The sequence below is a fragment of the Haliotis rufescens genome, unplaced genomic scaffold (genome assembly GCF_023055435.1).
Source record: "Haliotis rufescens isolate VD_foot unplaced genomic scaffold, xgHalRufe1.0.p SCAF_11, whole genome shotgun sequence".
NCBI lineage: Eukaryota > Metazoa > Mollusca > Gastropoda > Lepetellida > Haliotidae > Haliotis > Haliotis rufescens.
In genome coordinates this window covers 17,732,085-17,748,399 of record NW_025963791.1, presented here as the reverse complement: position 1 = coordinate 17,748,399, position 16,315 = coordinate 17,732,085, and the positions used below count along the sequence as shown (strand labels likewise).

Here is a 16,315-nt window from a genome sequence, read left to right as displayed (position 1 = left end):
TTTTAGCGTTAAAACTTTCGGTAAAATGTGAGACCTGATTGTAAAACCTCCGACCTCACCGTCACCTATCTTCCCTCGGTCTTTTAAATAACCCGGACCAAAACAAGTCATGTTCATAAATCAGGGTTGGATGAGCAACAAAGAGTTATCTCAAGTGTTGAATTAAATTGCGTCTCGTGACATGCAAACAATTCGACATCCTGTTACTAACCTAAAGTTGTAGACGACAATGATAGACAACATTGCAGGTATAGAGACGAATGAAACTTAAATGTACAGTCATGTATGCTTTAAAAGTAATACAAAGGTCAAGGGTATATCGACAACATGCGTGGCTTCACGTTACCTGTCTGCGTCGCTATACGATATATTTAAACGCGACGTCAAGCTCCATTTCACCTACCTTATGTCCCCTCATGGCTCATGTATATACGCAGTGCAGTGTCAGACTTGCTGTCTGTGGTCGCATTACTCCTTTTGTCACGTAGTTGGTTTAGTGAGTGAGTGAGTGAGTGACTGACTGACTGAGTTGGGTTTAACGCCGCTTTTAACAGTATTCCAGGTATGTCACGGCGTGTCATCTTAATGTGGGAGGAAAGCCCGAAGTAAGGCAGGTCTCAGACGTTTACCACTTCGGTGAAACCCACGAGCACGGGTATGGTGCTGACAAGCCTAGAAACATAATCGGGTCGAACCGGGTTTCGAACCCACAATCATAGGTTTCTGGCGTGCCCAAGGGACGCAACTCTGCACAGCGAATCGCGGCGCCCCGACAACTGGGCCACCCATGCCCCCTTGTTGGTTTAGTAAATGCCTTGCATTGTATGATGTTTACGTTATCTTCCTATAGGAAACAAACATACGTTTAAGGCTTATCCGTGCAATGCAGTGTAAAGAACAAAATAACACAGGTTTGGCAAGATAGACACAAAAGACATCATCATAAGTTATAAAAATAATGTGATGATAGAAATGATTGGCACACATCGAAAATAGAAACAATTTTTATTTTCAGTAGGTTAATGGCACACATCATATTACACAGCCTTTCCTAGACGAGAGCATGTTTGTTCCTGGAAAACGGTGGTAGACTGAAGAGCTTTTAAAAACCTAGATAGAACAGGAAGAAACAACCTGCATACGAGTCGAGTTTCCTGAACAGTTTTAGATTACATTAGTGAGAGCCACAGGAACCTGCCTGGTACCCCTGCATGACCTCTAGATTTATGTATTGGCGCGATTTCAAGTATCGAGTCTGACAACGATTGTGCTGTTATTCGAGTACTGTGGTAGTAACTTTCAGAAATAATCTCATAGATCCAGCCAAACGCTCGTCTGTCAATAATATGATCACCACATGGACCAATCAAAATGCTGAATATATTTCGGTGATAGAGGTCGGCCGACATTATCATGTCACTAAATACAGTTATAAGAGGGAAGCATTACCAAACCTTGTCAATAAGTACTAGATTATTATGTCAGACACTTTGCTAAATTCCAAACGTTTTTGGCAGCCGTTGACTACTTGATATGTCGAATATGTCACCAAGACTTTAATAACATCCACCATTGTATCATTATTCAAACCTTCCTGAATTAATGGCTGACACCTTCTCCAGCCTCACTGACTACCTTTGTGATCTAGTGGATAGAGTGTCTGCCTAGGCGCTCAGTACCAAAGAAACTTTAAAAGATTATACTTGTTATTACTCTGCCTAACGGTCGGCATAAAGGGAATAAAACAGAGACATGTCGGTCGGTGAACCTCTGATTGACCAATCACAATCAAGTATCTTCCATATAAGCGGTAGAGTAGAAAATATATCTGATTTAAGAATGACAATGCGTACACGGACAATACATGTTTGTATGATCTAATACCTACGTGTATTTCATCAACAAAATATAACTGAACCTTTTAATGTTTAAAACGTGAAAAATATATTTCAGAATACAAACATCTCACTGACCAGTAATGACCTATGCCTAACAACCAGTCGATAACAGTAGACAATACATCATATACAAGATGTTACATGGATAAACCTATCTAAACGGGTTTTACTTGGCTTTCAGTACATGTCGAAACACCAGCATTTGCATTGCTTACTTCTGCAGTGACCCATGCTTGTGACAAGGGCAGTCACGAATTTGAGAGCTAGAGTTCCTTCCCTTTGACTGTGTGGCCACCAGATATAATCTAGCAGACACCTCTGTTGCCGGAAGGAAAACTGTTTTAAGTGGACTTAATATGATGATTAGGTGAAAATATATGAACATTGCGGGATCTTTTCAAAAAAAAAATTTCAAATTTTGTTCGTTACAGGATTATAGATTTATGAATCAGATACATGTAATACAGATACAATGGTGGCAAAAGGTGTAACAAGATAAATATTATGTGCCGAATGTTATATTGTTATTTATTACACATGTAATATGATTGTGTTAAGCGTGATATGCATTGGGCTAGTTCTTTCTCACCAGACGTTGTGAAATGGTTTGAAAAGGGACAGTCCGGTAGTTATCAGTTTTTCAACTTCGTAGAAATATTTATCCACGTGATATGGTTGTAAGTGAGCTAGTGATAGGGGTGGGCGGGGCATCGTTGGAAGGTGTTTTAAATGATTTTCGCTCAAATGTAAAACCGTTCGTTGGATATGCTTGAAAAATGTGCTGTGAACAAAATTGTTCATCTTGAAGATCGTTTATGGTGGGTGCGACTGGTGGGGCAGGATACGTTCAACTTTTCTCGAACACATGGTACCATCTATATTTGATAGTGATTCATAAACACATGCTTATGATGTAGTCGGAACCGTACAATTAATTCTGCTTTTGGCAGAGAAATCTTAAGAAAATATAGAAAGGGTTTCATCGCTCTTATTCGTAATTAATATATCCAATGTTGCCTGCTCTTGGCAGTGCCTCAGCCAGCTATATACCCCTATCAGACACTGGTGTAAAGTATCCTATACTATTATTTTGATTTTGATTTTGATTTTGATTCCAAATCGCCGATAGACAAGTGTGACCCCATGTGTTTTTTAAGCACTGAAAGTGTAATTTGCATATTTATAGATCTATATATTTATATACGTGAATTACACAAATAGATACCATTTTCATCAGTTGTTTTCGAGAACCCTACCCATAATGTGATACAAAGTTAAACATGTATATATATAAATGTTTGTATGTGCACGTGTGTGTGATTTTGTGTGTGTGATTTTGTGTGTGTGTGTGATTTTTTTTTTGTGTGTGTGTGTGTGTGTGTGTGTGTGTGTGTGTGTGTGTGTGTGTGTGTGTGTGTGTGTGTGTGTGTGTGTGTGTGTGTGTGTGTGTGTGTGTGTGTGTGTGTGTGATGGGAGGCAGAGCTGTAAACGGGAATCTGTACCTTTCTGTTACAGTGAGTGAATGAGTGAGTGAATTGTGTTTAACGCCGCTTTTAACAGTATTCCAGTCATATCGCAGCGTGTCAGCTTAATGTGGGAGGAAAGCCCGAAGTGATGCAGGTCTCAGACGTTTACCACTTCGGTGAAACCCAGGAGCACGGGTATGGTGCTGACAAACCTAGAAACATAATCGGGGCGAACCGGGATTCGAACCCACAATCATAGGTTTCTGGCGTGCCCAAGGGACGCGACTCTGCACAGCGAATCGCGGCGCCTTAGACGACTGGGCCACCCGTGCTCCGTTTTAAGAGTGAAGAACGCGGACTTCATAATATATATATAAAATATACTACTTTACACAAATAAGTTCATGATCAATCACCACATTCTTATATACTATGACGTATGCACTTTTTGTTCCTGTGCACAAATATCTTAAAGATGGTATAAATTAGGCCGTTTTGTCTACCTACGCCTTCTACTACTGCATGCGATGATCCACAGTCGCCAGCCTCCTCTCAAGGTGATTATGATATCGTGGATCAGGTGGACATGCTGTTCTGGATTGCTGATCAACTGGGACTCCCCCGCAGTACCTCTAAGGAGGATCGACCCACTGGATTTGTGATCACCAGTCCCTCCTTGAACACTCTTACCTTACCACCTAAACAGATTTTCACAGATATGGGCAAGAATCTTGATCTGGCTTTGGCTACTTTTCGCTGCCATAGCGACAGGTTACAAACTCCTCGCTTTAACTACTCAGACACTTAAGCTTGAACGCATGGTTTATCTCTGCAGCCCCAGAATTAGATGGCGACATCCACAATATCACTCCGAAGCATCCTAAGTTTCTTCTATTGTGAAGGATAAAGAATTGACTCATGTTGACCAGACTATCTGTCGCACGCTTTCCCTCCTATCAACTGTACTCTCTACTACAGAATTCGAAGCTGTTGCCATGTCAGTTGCTCGCGCCCGTTCGTCGGAAGAAGCTCATATTCGTGGGGCCAATTTTCTGGACGTAATGGACCTGCTGTCGCATTGTATGGGTTCCCTTACTACATTATTTCGCCGCGGTATACTCCAATATTGCCCTTGGGAGGACCATTTTAAGACACGAGTGTATCAAATCCCTTGGTCTTCGCCCATCCTGCTCACCAATACGATTCACACTGTTATGCAGGACGTCACAAAGGACACCCAGCTGCAAGTTTCCATTGATCTTCTCAAACTCCATAAACAGCAGCTTGAAGATCAGCAGCGCAGTACGTCCCAGCCTAGAGGGATGTGCACGAGGCCTACAGCAATCGACGAGGTCCCTTTCGTGGCAAGGGTTAGTGAGTGAGTTAATATTTAAAGTCACATCGGCAGTATTTCAGCCAAATCGTGACTTGAACAAGTTGTGCATTTATATTATATATGAAAAGCGGTCATCGAAGGACAGTACAACAACCAGCAATATATCACAGATTAAGATTTTAAAACTAGTTTTAGAACAATAAAATAATCAGATAAAATACAAACGATACAATATAAAAACGGGCTGTAGATCGCCAGCAGCCAAAGTAAGGCCACCATACTAGGGACCATGGGGACTTACGGTTACTCTGCTACCTACATGGTCCCCAGCAGGATTTACACCATCCCTCTGGCCACTGGCGATTATCAGACAGATTAGCCAAAGAGTTAAAATCAACAAAAATACTACGATTAAAATCACAGAGAAATGAAATGATACGTTGAATGATACCGGACTTACGTACCTTCCCAGGGGGACAATTGTTTTACGATACTTCAACCCCCTGTAAAGATACAGCCACCAACAATCTCAGTTATGATTTCATTCCACCAAATTAAAATTCATTTACTTTGTACTACACATATTATAATCAAAATTTATCTATTAAGTCTATTTCTTTTAAAAAACCGATGATTAAATGAGCACTGATTTGATTAAAAAGATCCTTTATGGATGTAATTTTGAAAAACTTATCCCTTGTGATGGAAAAATCAATGCAGTCAAGCAGAACATGCTTGACCGTGATTCTTTCATCACAAGGGATGCAAAATGGATCGTGGCAAGGGCTTTCGTGGACGTGGCAACCATGGGACCAGATCCACCCCTTCCTTCACTACTGGATCTGCCTCGAGTGAGTCAACCAGGCTGGTTGACTCTTCACCTCAAGTGACTTTGTTCCGGATTGACACGACTCGGTCCCCAGCCGTCCAACTGTTCAAAACTCCTGTAGGCGGAAGACCTTAATTTTTTGCAGCCAACTGGACTCTGCTGGACGACCCCTCTGTAACAGAAGGGGGCACGGGTGGCCCAGTCGTCGATTCGCTGTGCAGAGTTGCGACCCGTTGACACGCCAGAAACCTATGATTGTGGGTTCGAATCCCGGTTCGCCCCGATTATGTTTCTAGGTTTGTCAGCACCATACCCGTGCTCCTGGGTTTCACCGAAGTGATAAACGTCTGAGACCTGCATCACTTCGGGCTTTCCTCCCACATTAAGCTGACACGCCGCGATATGACTGGAATACTGTTAAAAGCGGCGTTAAACACAACTCACTCACTCACTCACTGTAACAGAAAGGTACAGATTCCCGTTTACAGCTCTGCCTCCCATCACACTTCATACCAGGCAAAAGGTCTACGCTGCCCGCCAACTGTCGACCATCTCAGAGGTCATAGGTGCGTTGATCACAAAGCATGCAATAGAATGTCTTGGTCCAGGATTTTACTCCCCGATCTTCAATCTTCCGAAGAAGAACAGCGACAAGATGCTGTTGATCTTCAACATGGACTTCAACTCACAATACCTGGACCCTCCGCCACACTTCAGAATGATCTCCTTAGTGCTACTACGCACAATCATTCGTCCAGACGACTTCATGATCAGCCTCGACCTTCAGGACGCCTATCTCCACGTCCCCATTCACCGAGATCATCGTCGATACCTCCGCTTCGTCTTCAACGTGATGCACTAATAGTGGATGGTGCTCCCATTTGGAATTTTTACGGCCCCGTAGCTATTCACCCGTCTCACGAAACTGGTGACAGTTCCTGCATTGCTGAGGCATTGTTTTCGAGACCTTCATAGACGACTGTATCCATGCTCATGCCAGTTCAGCGACACTGGTGACACATCTAGATTTTACAAGGAAGCTACTTCATCACCTTGGCTGGTTGATCAATCAAAGTCGGAGACGATTCCAACATCTCAGCATCTCCAATTTATCGGAGCCCTTTTAGACACTCAGGTGGGCAAAGATACAGAGACATGTACCATTGGCTCTCAGACAGACGTTACTTCTCCGACAGTTGCAAGAACTTCTCGGAGCTCTCACCTTGCGAGATCAATTACACCTATGCCCACTGCAGTGCTTCCTCCGGCCCCTCCTCCAGAAGGACGATTGTGAGATCCAGATTCGCCTCCCGCTGAACCTCCACGATCACCTTCATCGGTGGCTTTAAGAGTCGAAAATTTGCGCCGAAGTCTCCTTGCTGCTGTTTACACGGTATACCACCTCTTCGTCGACGCCTCCACAGTCGGTTGGGGCACTCATCTTCACAACCTACAGACTGCAGAGCGATGGTCAGAAGCTTACACATCCAGAATCTCGATTTCAAAGTGGTCATTCTCGTAATCACTCATTGGGCAGATCTACGATCGTCGCCAGTCACGATCCAATCAGACCATGCGGCCGTCGTATGGTGCATCAAAAAGAAGGGGTCGACCAAGTCTGCCTCCCTCCTCAGAATGACGCTCGAGTTCTTTACCCTCATCGACTCGCTTCACATCCAAGTTCAGTCCAGGCACATTCCAGGGATCCAGAATGTCATAGCGGATGTATTATCCCGCCCCAAGCAATCATTCCCAACAGAATGGCGTCTCCACCCTCAAGTCTTCCGCTGGATCTAATGCCTCTTTCAAACACCAGGCCTTGACCTATTTGCAACCCGCTTCAACAACCAGTTGGCAAGATTCTTATCTCCCATACCAAATCCACTGGCATAGGATCATGATGCCCTAGCCGTATCGTGGGAAGGTCTCCATGCTTACGCATATCCTCCGACTGGCCTCCTTCCTCGGATGCTGCAAAAGGTAAAGAACACCAAACGTCTTCCACTGCTTTTGGTGGCGCCCTTATGGCTGGTGAGAAATTGGTTCATCGTCCTCATCGCCGTGGCCGATCGAGGTTACCATCCTCTTCCTAAGCGACCAGACCTCCCCCTACAACTGCACTCAGACATACTACACCCGTCTCCAGACACTCTCCATCTTTGCGTTTGGTGCATCTCCAGAGATCTCTCGTAGCCAAGGGTTATTCTCAGAAGGTGGCAAGAACTCTTATAGAGGCGCATCGCACATCTACTAAAGCTTTGTACGACCACAGGTGGAAAGCGTTTAAAAGTTATTACTCAGCTAGTGATGTTTCATCTCCTACCACTGCGTCCACTCAGATAATAGCTGAATACCTCCAACATCTCCTCTCTACTAGGAAGTTGAAGGGTTCTACTTTATCTACCTCCTTGGCTGCTATTAATTCAGTCGTTGCCACGACTACTGGTTCCCGGGTTTCCACTGTCACTGAGCTTCATTGCTAAGTATCAGCTCCCAGGACAACCAGATCGTCTATTCAGCCTTCCATACATCTCATCTCATTTTGCCCAGTTAGAGCTTTAAAGATCTACTTGAAGGCATCCCAGGCCTCCCGTCGCTTTGGCAAGCGTCTTTACATCCCGTTAACATCGGATGCAACTTCAGAGGTATCTCGAACCACCATCTTCTTTTGGCTGCATTCTATCATCCTCAAGGCCTACACCTTTGCGGGACTACCAACCCCGGTTGCCTCCGATCCTCATGAGACAAGGGCAGTGGCTTCCATCTTGGCGTTGCACAGTAATTGCACACTCTCGGCCATCATGGAGGGATCGATGTTTCTGGCGTTCTGATATTATCCTTGCCGCCCACTACATTGGGATGTCTTGGTCGCCGATGTCCAAGGTCTTCATCACTTGGACCGCTTGTCTTTGCACAACAGCTCACAGCAGCCTCACAGCGCAGATGAGGATGCCCAGCGTGCTACAAGTACCGCGTCTGGTATCCTGTATATCATGCAATAAAGTCTTCACATGATTACAATTTTGATTATATTTAATCAGGTTCCCAGACAGGCTCACAGAGGGAGGGTATATATACTTGTCTGTTGGGACTTTGGTCTACGTCAATAGAAGCGACCATCCGGTGCAGCCATTTGTTTAAATGGTGTCCCAATCTTCCACCTGTTCACCTCTGTCTTGCGCATGTGAAGTATCAGTAGTTGATTGAAGACCTGTGGGATAAATGGGTATCGTCGATCGTTTCCTCTTCTCGTTCTTACCTTATCCAATCTCTACGTGAGTTTGATAGGTTGACGAAGCGAAAAAAAAGATGCCAATTGCAAGCTGCTCCACCTAACATCCTTGGGAGCGTATGCGTGAGGTCTGTCTTGTAGAACCTACTGGCCGGGGACGGGGTGTTTGAAACAAAACACCTCCTCCTATCCGGGATGAGGTTTAAGTCGTGACCGAGTCGGTGTCGCCTGGTTCATGGTTATGCGGTCGATCTTGGAACGACGTCCTGTGTGAAACCATGGAACACATGATTCCCCGATGTCATGATGTAAATCTCTTGGTAGCACAAAGAGGGATGTTTGAAGCAACCCTTACACGAGTTTGTCACTAATCCTTGTAAAATCCTTTGAATTTTCCTGATTTCCTGATTAGTTCCAGCTTCATCTTGTACGTTTCACGGTTGACTTCCCTACAGGCTAGGGTATCAGCGCCCCACCATCCAACCATGGGATAAATGCATAGTCTGAGATAGCATAAGTATAAACAATTGTACATTTTCTAATAAATTGTATATTTATATACCTGTCCTATCTCACACGCTAAATGCCCACCCAACCATCCCGGCATCACAGTTACCCCAGCCCGTATGCTCTTGATTGAGAATGAGGGTGCTGGATATGTCTGGTGATCAGATCGCAGGGGTCGTGCTGCACGGGATTGCAGTGGTGCATGACCCATGATCACAGTGGTGATTTTGTGCTGTGTGGGATGTGTTGGGGTGATTGGTGTTTTTTAAGCTTGAAACTTTGTTCTAGGACGTTTCCACATCAGGATCGAAGAATAGTGAGTGAGTGAGTTAATAGTTAACGTCACATCGGCAGTATTGCAGCCATATCGTGACGAGATAAAATTTGACCCCAACAATACATATGTAAACTGTATAAAATTCTGTCGACGAAGGACAGTAAAACATCTAGATTATCACAGATATATGTTTAAAACTAGTACAGAACCATAAAATATGACAATTCATAACATTACAATAGATAAAATTGGGCTATATATCACCAGCAACTAAAGTGAGGTCACCATACTAAGGACCATGGGGACTTACAGTACCTTTGCTACCTGCATGGACCCCAGCAGGATTTACACCATCCCTTTAGTCACTGGCGACCATTGACAGGGCTTAGCAAGAGATTTAAAACGAACAAATATACTACGATTAAAACACTGGCAGATATAAAATTAATTTGATTTATGTGGGCTTACATATCCTCTCAGGGGGACAATAATTTTACGCAACTTCAACCCCCTTCGAGGATACAGCCACTAACAATCTCCATTAGTTATCACATACTACCAATTTATAAAATATATATCTTTGTACATCAAAATTTATGAATTTATTCTATATCCTTTAAAAAACCGATGTCGCACTGGCCAGTAGCAAGAACATTTAATAATTCAATAATGTCAATTAAAAGTGGATGTTTACAAGACTGATTTTTAATTGCCTGAAGACAAGAAAGAGAATCTGAAAATATAATATATTGCTTATGTTTGGAATGTGTACTTATGTACTCTAATGCTGTTAATATGGCCTTGGATTCCGCCGTAAAAATGGAACAGTTATCTGGAAGTCTTGAAGATACAGTCCTGGATCCAATGATGGTGGCGCTGGCAACTGCGTCACCATCCTTAGATCCATCAGTAAAAATAGATTTATAACTATCATATTTGTCTCTTAACTGATTATACTCTTGTTGATAAATAAGTTGATTTGTTTCAGATTTCTTCAATTTAGTTAATGATAGATCCACCTCTGGCTTAACTAACTGCCACGGTGGAGACGACAAAAGACGAGTTGGGACTATATTTTCAAGTGTTATGTTAGCAGCAGAAATATCATGTTTGATTCTTATACCAAGGGGTGGAGTAAGAGATGATTTTGTATTATAGAGATCGGAATAGAGAGGATTAAAAACACAATGGAAAGCTGGATTGGAGTTGTTAGACTGTAATTTAGAAATGTACTGTAAAGACAATTTAATGCGACGTTGCTTTAGTGACGGTTCATCTGCCTCTGCATAAAGACTTTGAATCGGAGAAGTTCTAAAGGCTCCAAGGCAGAGCCTTAGGCCTTGATGATGAATTGTATCTAGTTTTTTAAATTGCTTTTACAGGCTCCACCATAGATGATGGAGCCGTAATCAAGTTTAGAGCGAATGAGGGCTCTGTACAGTTGGAGGAGGGTTTTCTGATCCCCTTCCCATTTGGAATTTGAAACTACTTTTAATAAATCAAGAGCCTTCAGGCATTTTGTCTTTAAATAGTTAATATGCGGTAGGAAGGTCAAGTGATGGTCAAAAATAATACCAAGAAACTTGGCCTCCTTGACAACTTTGATCGGAGATCCATCTAAAACTAAATCAGGGTCATTATGTGTCCTATATTTCCTACAAAAATGAATGCAGTTGGTTTTAGCTTTGGAAAACTTAAAACCATTTTCGAGAAACCATTTATGAATCTTATTTAAACATAATTGGAGTTGCCTTTCAATAGTAGGCATGTTTTTACCACGACAAGAAATGTTAAAATCATCCACAAAAAGCGATCCATCAATTGAATCAGTTAAAACTTTTGATAAACTATTGATCTTAATGCTAAATAGTGTGACAGACAAAATACTGCCTTGTGGGACACCCTGATCCTGATTATAATGATCAGACAGGGTAGAACCCACGCGGACCTGAAACTGCCTGTCGGTTAAAAACTCAGATATGAATTGAGGCAAACGGCCTCGTAATCCAAAATCGTGTAAATCTTTTAAAATAACATGTTTCCATGTAGTGTCATATGCTTTTTCTAGATCGAAAAAGATAGACACTGCATGTTGTTTATTTATTATTGCATTTTTAACAAATGATTCTAATCGAACCAAATGATCGATGGTACTTCTATTTTTCCGGAAACCACATTGTATGTTTGTTATGAGATTGTTGGTCTCTAAGTACCAAACTTATCGATTATTAATCATGCGTTCCATGGTTTTGCAAACGCAGCTTGTTAGTGATATCGGTCGATAATTTGAAGAGTCTGTATGATCTCGCCCAAGTTTGGGTATTGGGATAACTACAGCATCACGCCATGAAGGTGGAAATTTCCCAGATGTCCAAATTTGATCAAAAATAGTCAATAATGTTACTAAAGATGATTCTGGTAAGTGTTTCAGGAGTTGATAATGAATATTATCAGCTCCGGCAGCCGTATTGTGAGCTTCTTCAAGGGCTGTATGGAGTTCATGAATAGAGAAAAGTTCATTATAATCTTCCCCGTTATCTGATTTAAAATTAATAGTTTTCTTTTCTTGCTGTTTTTGATATTTTGGGAATTTAGGATCATGGTTAGTCGAGGAAGAATGTTTAGCCAAAGTTTCACCAAGCTTCTTTGCAATATCAGATTTATCAGTTAGTAGTACATCCCCATTTTGTAGATGGTTGATACTGGATTTGGAACCCTTACCTTTAATTTTCTGAATCATGTTCCAAACTTTAGACATGGGCGTACGTGAATTGATTTTGGAGACATACGTTTGCCACGACTGGCGCTTATTTTGCTTAAAAGTACGTCGTGCTTTAGCATTTAACATTTTAAATTTATACAAATTATGCACCATAGGATGGCGACGGAAATAGTTTTCAGCCTTTTTCCGTGCCTTCCTTGCTTGCTTGCAGTCAGTGTTAAACCATGGTTTACGGATGTGTGGATTTGCAGAGGACTTCGGAATACAGTCATCAGCAATTTTGTGAAGTTGAGCAGAGAAGATTTGGATAGGATCAGGAGCGTTGATAAACAAATTAGGAGTTAATTTGTTGGATGACAGTAATTCAAACAAAGGCCAGTTTGCTTTTGTGAAGTTCCATCGTGATGATGGCTGTACATCAGAAGGGTTAACCGTTTTCAGAATGGTTGGAAAGTGGTCACTTCCACAGAGGTCATCGTGGACTGACCACTCAAATTCATTCAACAGTTCAGAGTCTGTAATGGACAAATCGAGGGAGGAGTATGTACCTGCTCCGGGATGTAAATATGTTTTGGAGTTATCATTAAAAATACATAAAGCATTGTTGGAAATAAAATCTTCTATACTCTTCCCCTTAGCGCTGGTATAATCACTACCCCATAATGGATTATGTCCATTCAAATCACCCATTATGATACAAGGTTTAGGCAGTTGGTCATATAGTGCTTGGAGATCAGTTTGCTGAAGAGACGAAGATGGAGGGATATAAAGAGAACACAAAGTAAAAACAATGTGTTAAGTTATTCGAACAGCAACGGCTTGGAGAGGAGTATCAAGAGGAACAGTACTGTGGATGATACCCTGCCTCACCAACACTGAAGAATCTCCAGTGGCCTTAGCCCCAGGAGGGGAAAAGAAATGATAGGAACTATACTGGCTGATGTCGGTTTGATCGGTGTTTTTCAAGTAGGTTTCCTGAAGACAAAGAGCTGATGGTTTAAAATCTTGTAGTAAAAGTTGTAGATCATTATAATTATGTCGGAGTCCTCTGCAATTCCATTGAACGATCGGACTTGAGCAGCTCATGGCGGCTCAACTTGGGATCTTGAGCGGGAGGTACGTCCACTCTCATGGACTGGTTGTGTGGGAGTGACGTCCATCTCCAGAGGCTCAAACGGATTATGAACCTCTACAGTGGTTGTCACAGGAGAAGGCACCTCCAAGTGTTGGAGTGTTCTGGCTTTTCTCCTCATTTGCTTTTTAGCTGATTTCGATAAATGGGCTTTGCCCTGAAATGTTTCTAATTCCTTTACAGTGTCACGGTCTAGATCAGAAGGTGGAGAGTGAAAGTTTTCAGTTTGGGTAGCAGAAGTTGATATCACTGGATAGCTTTGAGATGCCTCAATGGTGTCATCTATGGTAATTTGGTCATCCTTCAGCCAAGAGATAGAAGTCTGGCATTCTATGGAGACTGTAGTTACCTTGGTACATGGAACCGGAGAAGAAGAGATTGCAGCTGAATAGCTTTTAGAAGAAGGTATTTGTGGAGGAACTGATAACTTTTTAGCTTCTGTGTATGAAATGTTATTAGTATGCTTGAGTTTCAATATTTTGTTTTCAAGAATAAAGGCAGGACATGCTTTTGATGAGGACAAGTTGCAGTTGGCACACCGGATCGCATTTGTGCAGTCTGAACTCTCATGAGTTTGTCTGCAACGGAAGCACCTTGCCTTGTTAGTGCAAGTCTTGGCACCATGACCAAATTTTTGACACTTGTAACATCGGAGTGGATTTGGAACATAGACTTCCACTCCGATGTTAAAGTAACCTGCTTTTATTGACTTTGGAAGGGTTGTGAGAGCAAAAGTGAAAAGGTAGGTTTGAGTATTGATAATATTTCCATCTTCTGCTTTTCTAGTAAACCGCTTAAGTGCGGTGACACCTTGAGGTTTTAATTCAGTTGTTATCTCTTCTCCTGTCATATCTGACAGACAGCGAGCTCGAACGATGACCCTACTAGAGTTCAGTGTCTTGTGCACTGAGACAACAACCCGTGTATTGACAAACTGCTGGAGGCCCAACAGATTGACGGATTGCTGTCTCCGTGCACATTCCACAAGGATTGATCCACCACGGAGACGTGTGACGTTCTTAACCTCCCCACAGGCACTTTGTATACCCTTGGAGATCGCAAACGGGTTAAGTTTTAAAGGACTATCATCTATGGTTGAAATGACTAAAAATCTTGGCCAAGATTCTGACATTATTGGATATTCCTCATCAGATGACGAAGAAAGGTGCCTTCTTTTATTAGCTTTCGATGAACCAGTGAGTGTGTTGGTAGCCATGATATGAGAAGATTGTTCAGCATTTCTGCTCCCCACCCGCCATCGAGTGTCAACAAGGACGATGCTGCAGTGGAAACCAGTCTGCAACATCAGGGTTACAGGAATGTGATACTCCAGAAATAAAGACGTGAATAGCTGATGTTATTAAAAGAGAAATGTTAGGCTGGTTCGGCCCATGGCATTTTCCAATAAAAACACAGAATTCAGCGGTCCGTATCACCAGATTGGCCCATGAGCCACCGCCTTCTGGCATAAGACTCTAGGCAAACGTTTACATAATAATTTGGGAAGTCAAACATGTAATACATGACCAAGACCAAATAATACATTAATATAAATCACATTTGTGCAAACACAATATTATGCACAGGGCCTGGCATGACCAGCCAATTGATAAGACCGGGCCCATCTTACCACCCGTCTAGGCGAAGTAAGGGTCGAAGTAGTGCGTTGGGCAAAGGAACACAGTTCCAGGAACCAGTGCCCTCAACTACCAGACTCTCGTCCTCCGCCGACACAGGGACGCAACCCACGGCAAACGGGCTGCCCACTTTGGTCGCCTCTTACGACCAGCAATGGGGTGCTGTGGAAATATTCTACCCCAGTTCCACACGGGGGAAGAGCTATTAGCGCTACCCAGCACTCACCACGAGGAGGTTGCTCTTCACGAGTGCCGGATCGAAGAATAAGAAGAAATGTATAGTGTGAGATATGATAAGTATATAAATATACAATTTATTAGAAAATTTACAAATTTGCTCGAATTATAAATATGTGTAATATATCATAGATAATAGATATCATTCTCAACTCCCTGGGGAGTATACAACCCAAGCTGCCCAGAGGCCCTAGAAGGTTTTTACATACACCTCACATATCGGGTCACTTGCCCACTTGTGTTTCGGGTGTATGTACGTATTCGTGTTTCCACCATCTGGTCATCTACCATCGGACGAGTGGGTTCTTTTGAGTGCACAGGGTGAATGTACTGTACACTAGGGGTAGTGACAACAGTGTAAAGACCTGTAAACATTGTTGATCCCAAGGCTGAATAACGACCCGGTCGCTAGTGAATATGAGATAGTCATGCCACAAAAGGGTCGCGTGTGTGGTATGCATGCTGGGAACAACCACATGGGTTATAAATAAAAACACATAAACCTTTGCCACCACCAACATATATGATTGGGAGATTTCTGTTTCTTTCGCGATTTTTGAAAGAGAATATAACTGAATCATTTTCATCTAATCAGTATATCAAGTTCACTTGAAACAATGTTCCTTCCATCGATAAATAACCGAAAGGTACCCCAAGGATTATATCTGGTTAATATAGAGAACTCTCGCTCTCAAAATATTGACTGCCCTCGTCAAGAAAGGGTCACTTTCAAATGCAAAAATAAGCAAATGTTTGTATTTCGACATGTACTGAAAGACACGTAAAAGTCATTTGGATAGGTTTATCCATACAACATTTTGTTTATATAGACTGTAATGCCATGATCTATTATCAATTGTTTGTTAGCTATAAGTCATTTTAGCAAGTGTGACGTTTGTAACGTTTATTTTGAAACATGTTGTTCCCGTCTTAAACCTGAATATATCCACTTATTTTTACATGAGGAAATACACGTCGCAACATGCATTGTATCACACTAACAAGGTCTGTGTAAGCATCCATAATATATCACGCTCACAGA

At 42.3% G+C, this 16,315-nt stretch overlaps 1 protein-coding gene across 1 annotated transcript; it reads right to left on the bottom strand.

Moving 5' to 3' along the window:
- Nucleotides 1-13,349: 13,349 nt before the first annotated feature.
- On the bottom strand, nt 13,350-14,531 carry LOC125378067. The gene has a single exon (XM_048392882.1). The coding sequence runs from the start codon at nt 14,529-14,531 to the stop codon at nt 13,350-13,352; it is 1,182 nt and encodes a 393-aa protein (XP_048248839.1).
- Between the last annotated feature and the right edge of the window lie 1,784 nt (nt 14,532-16,315).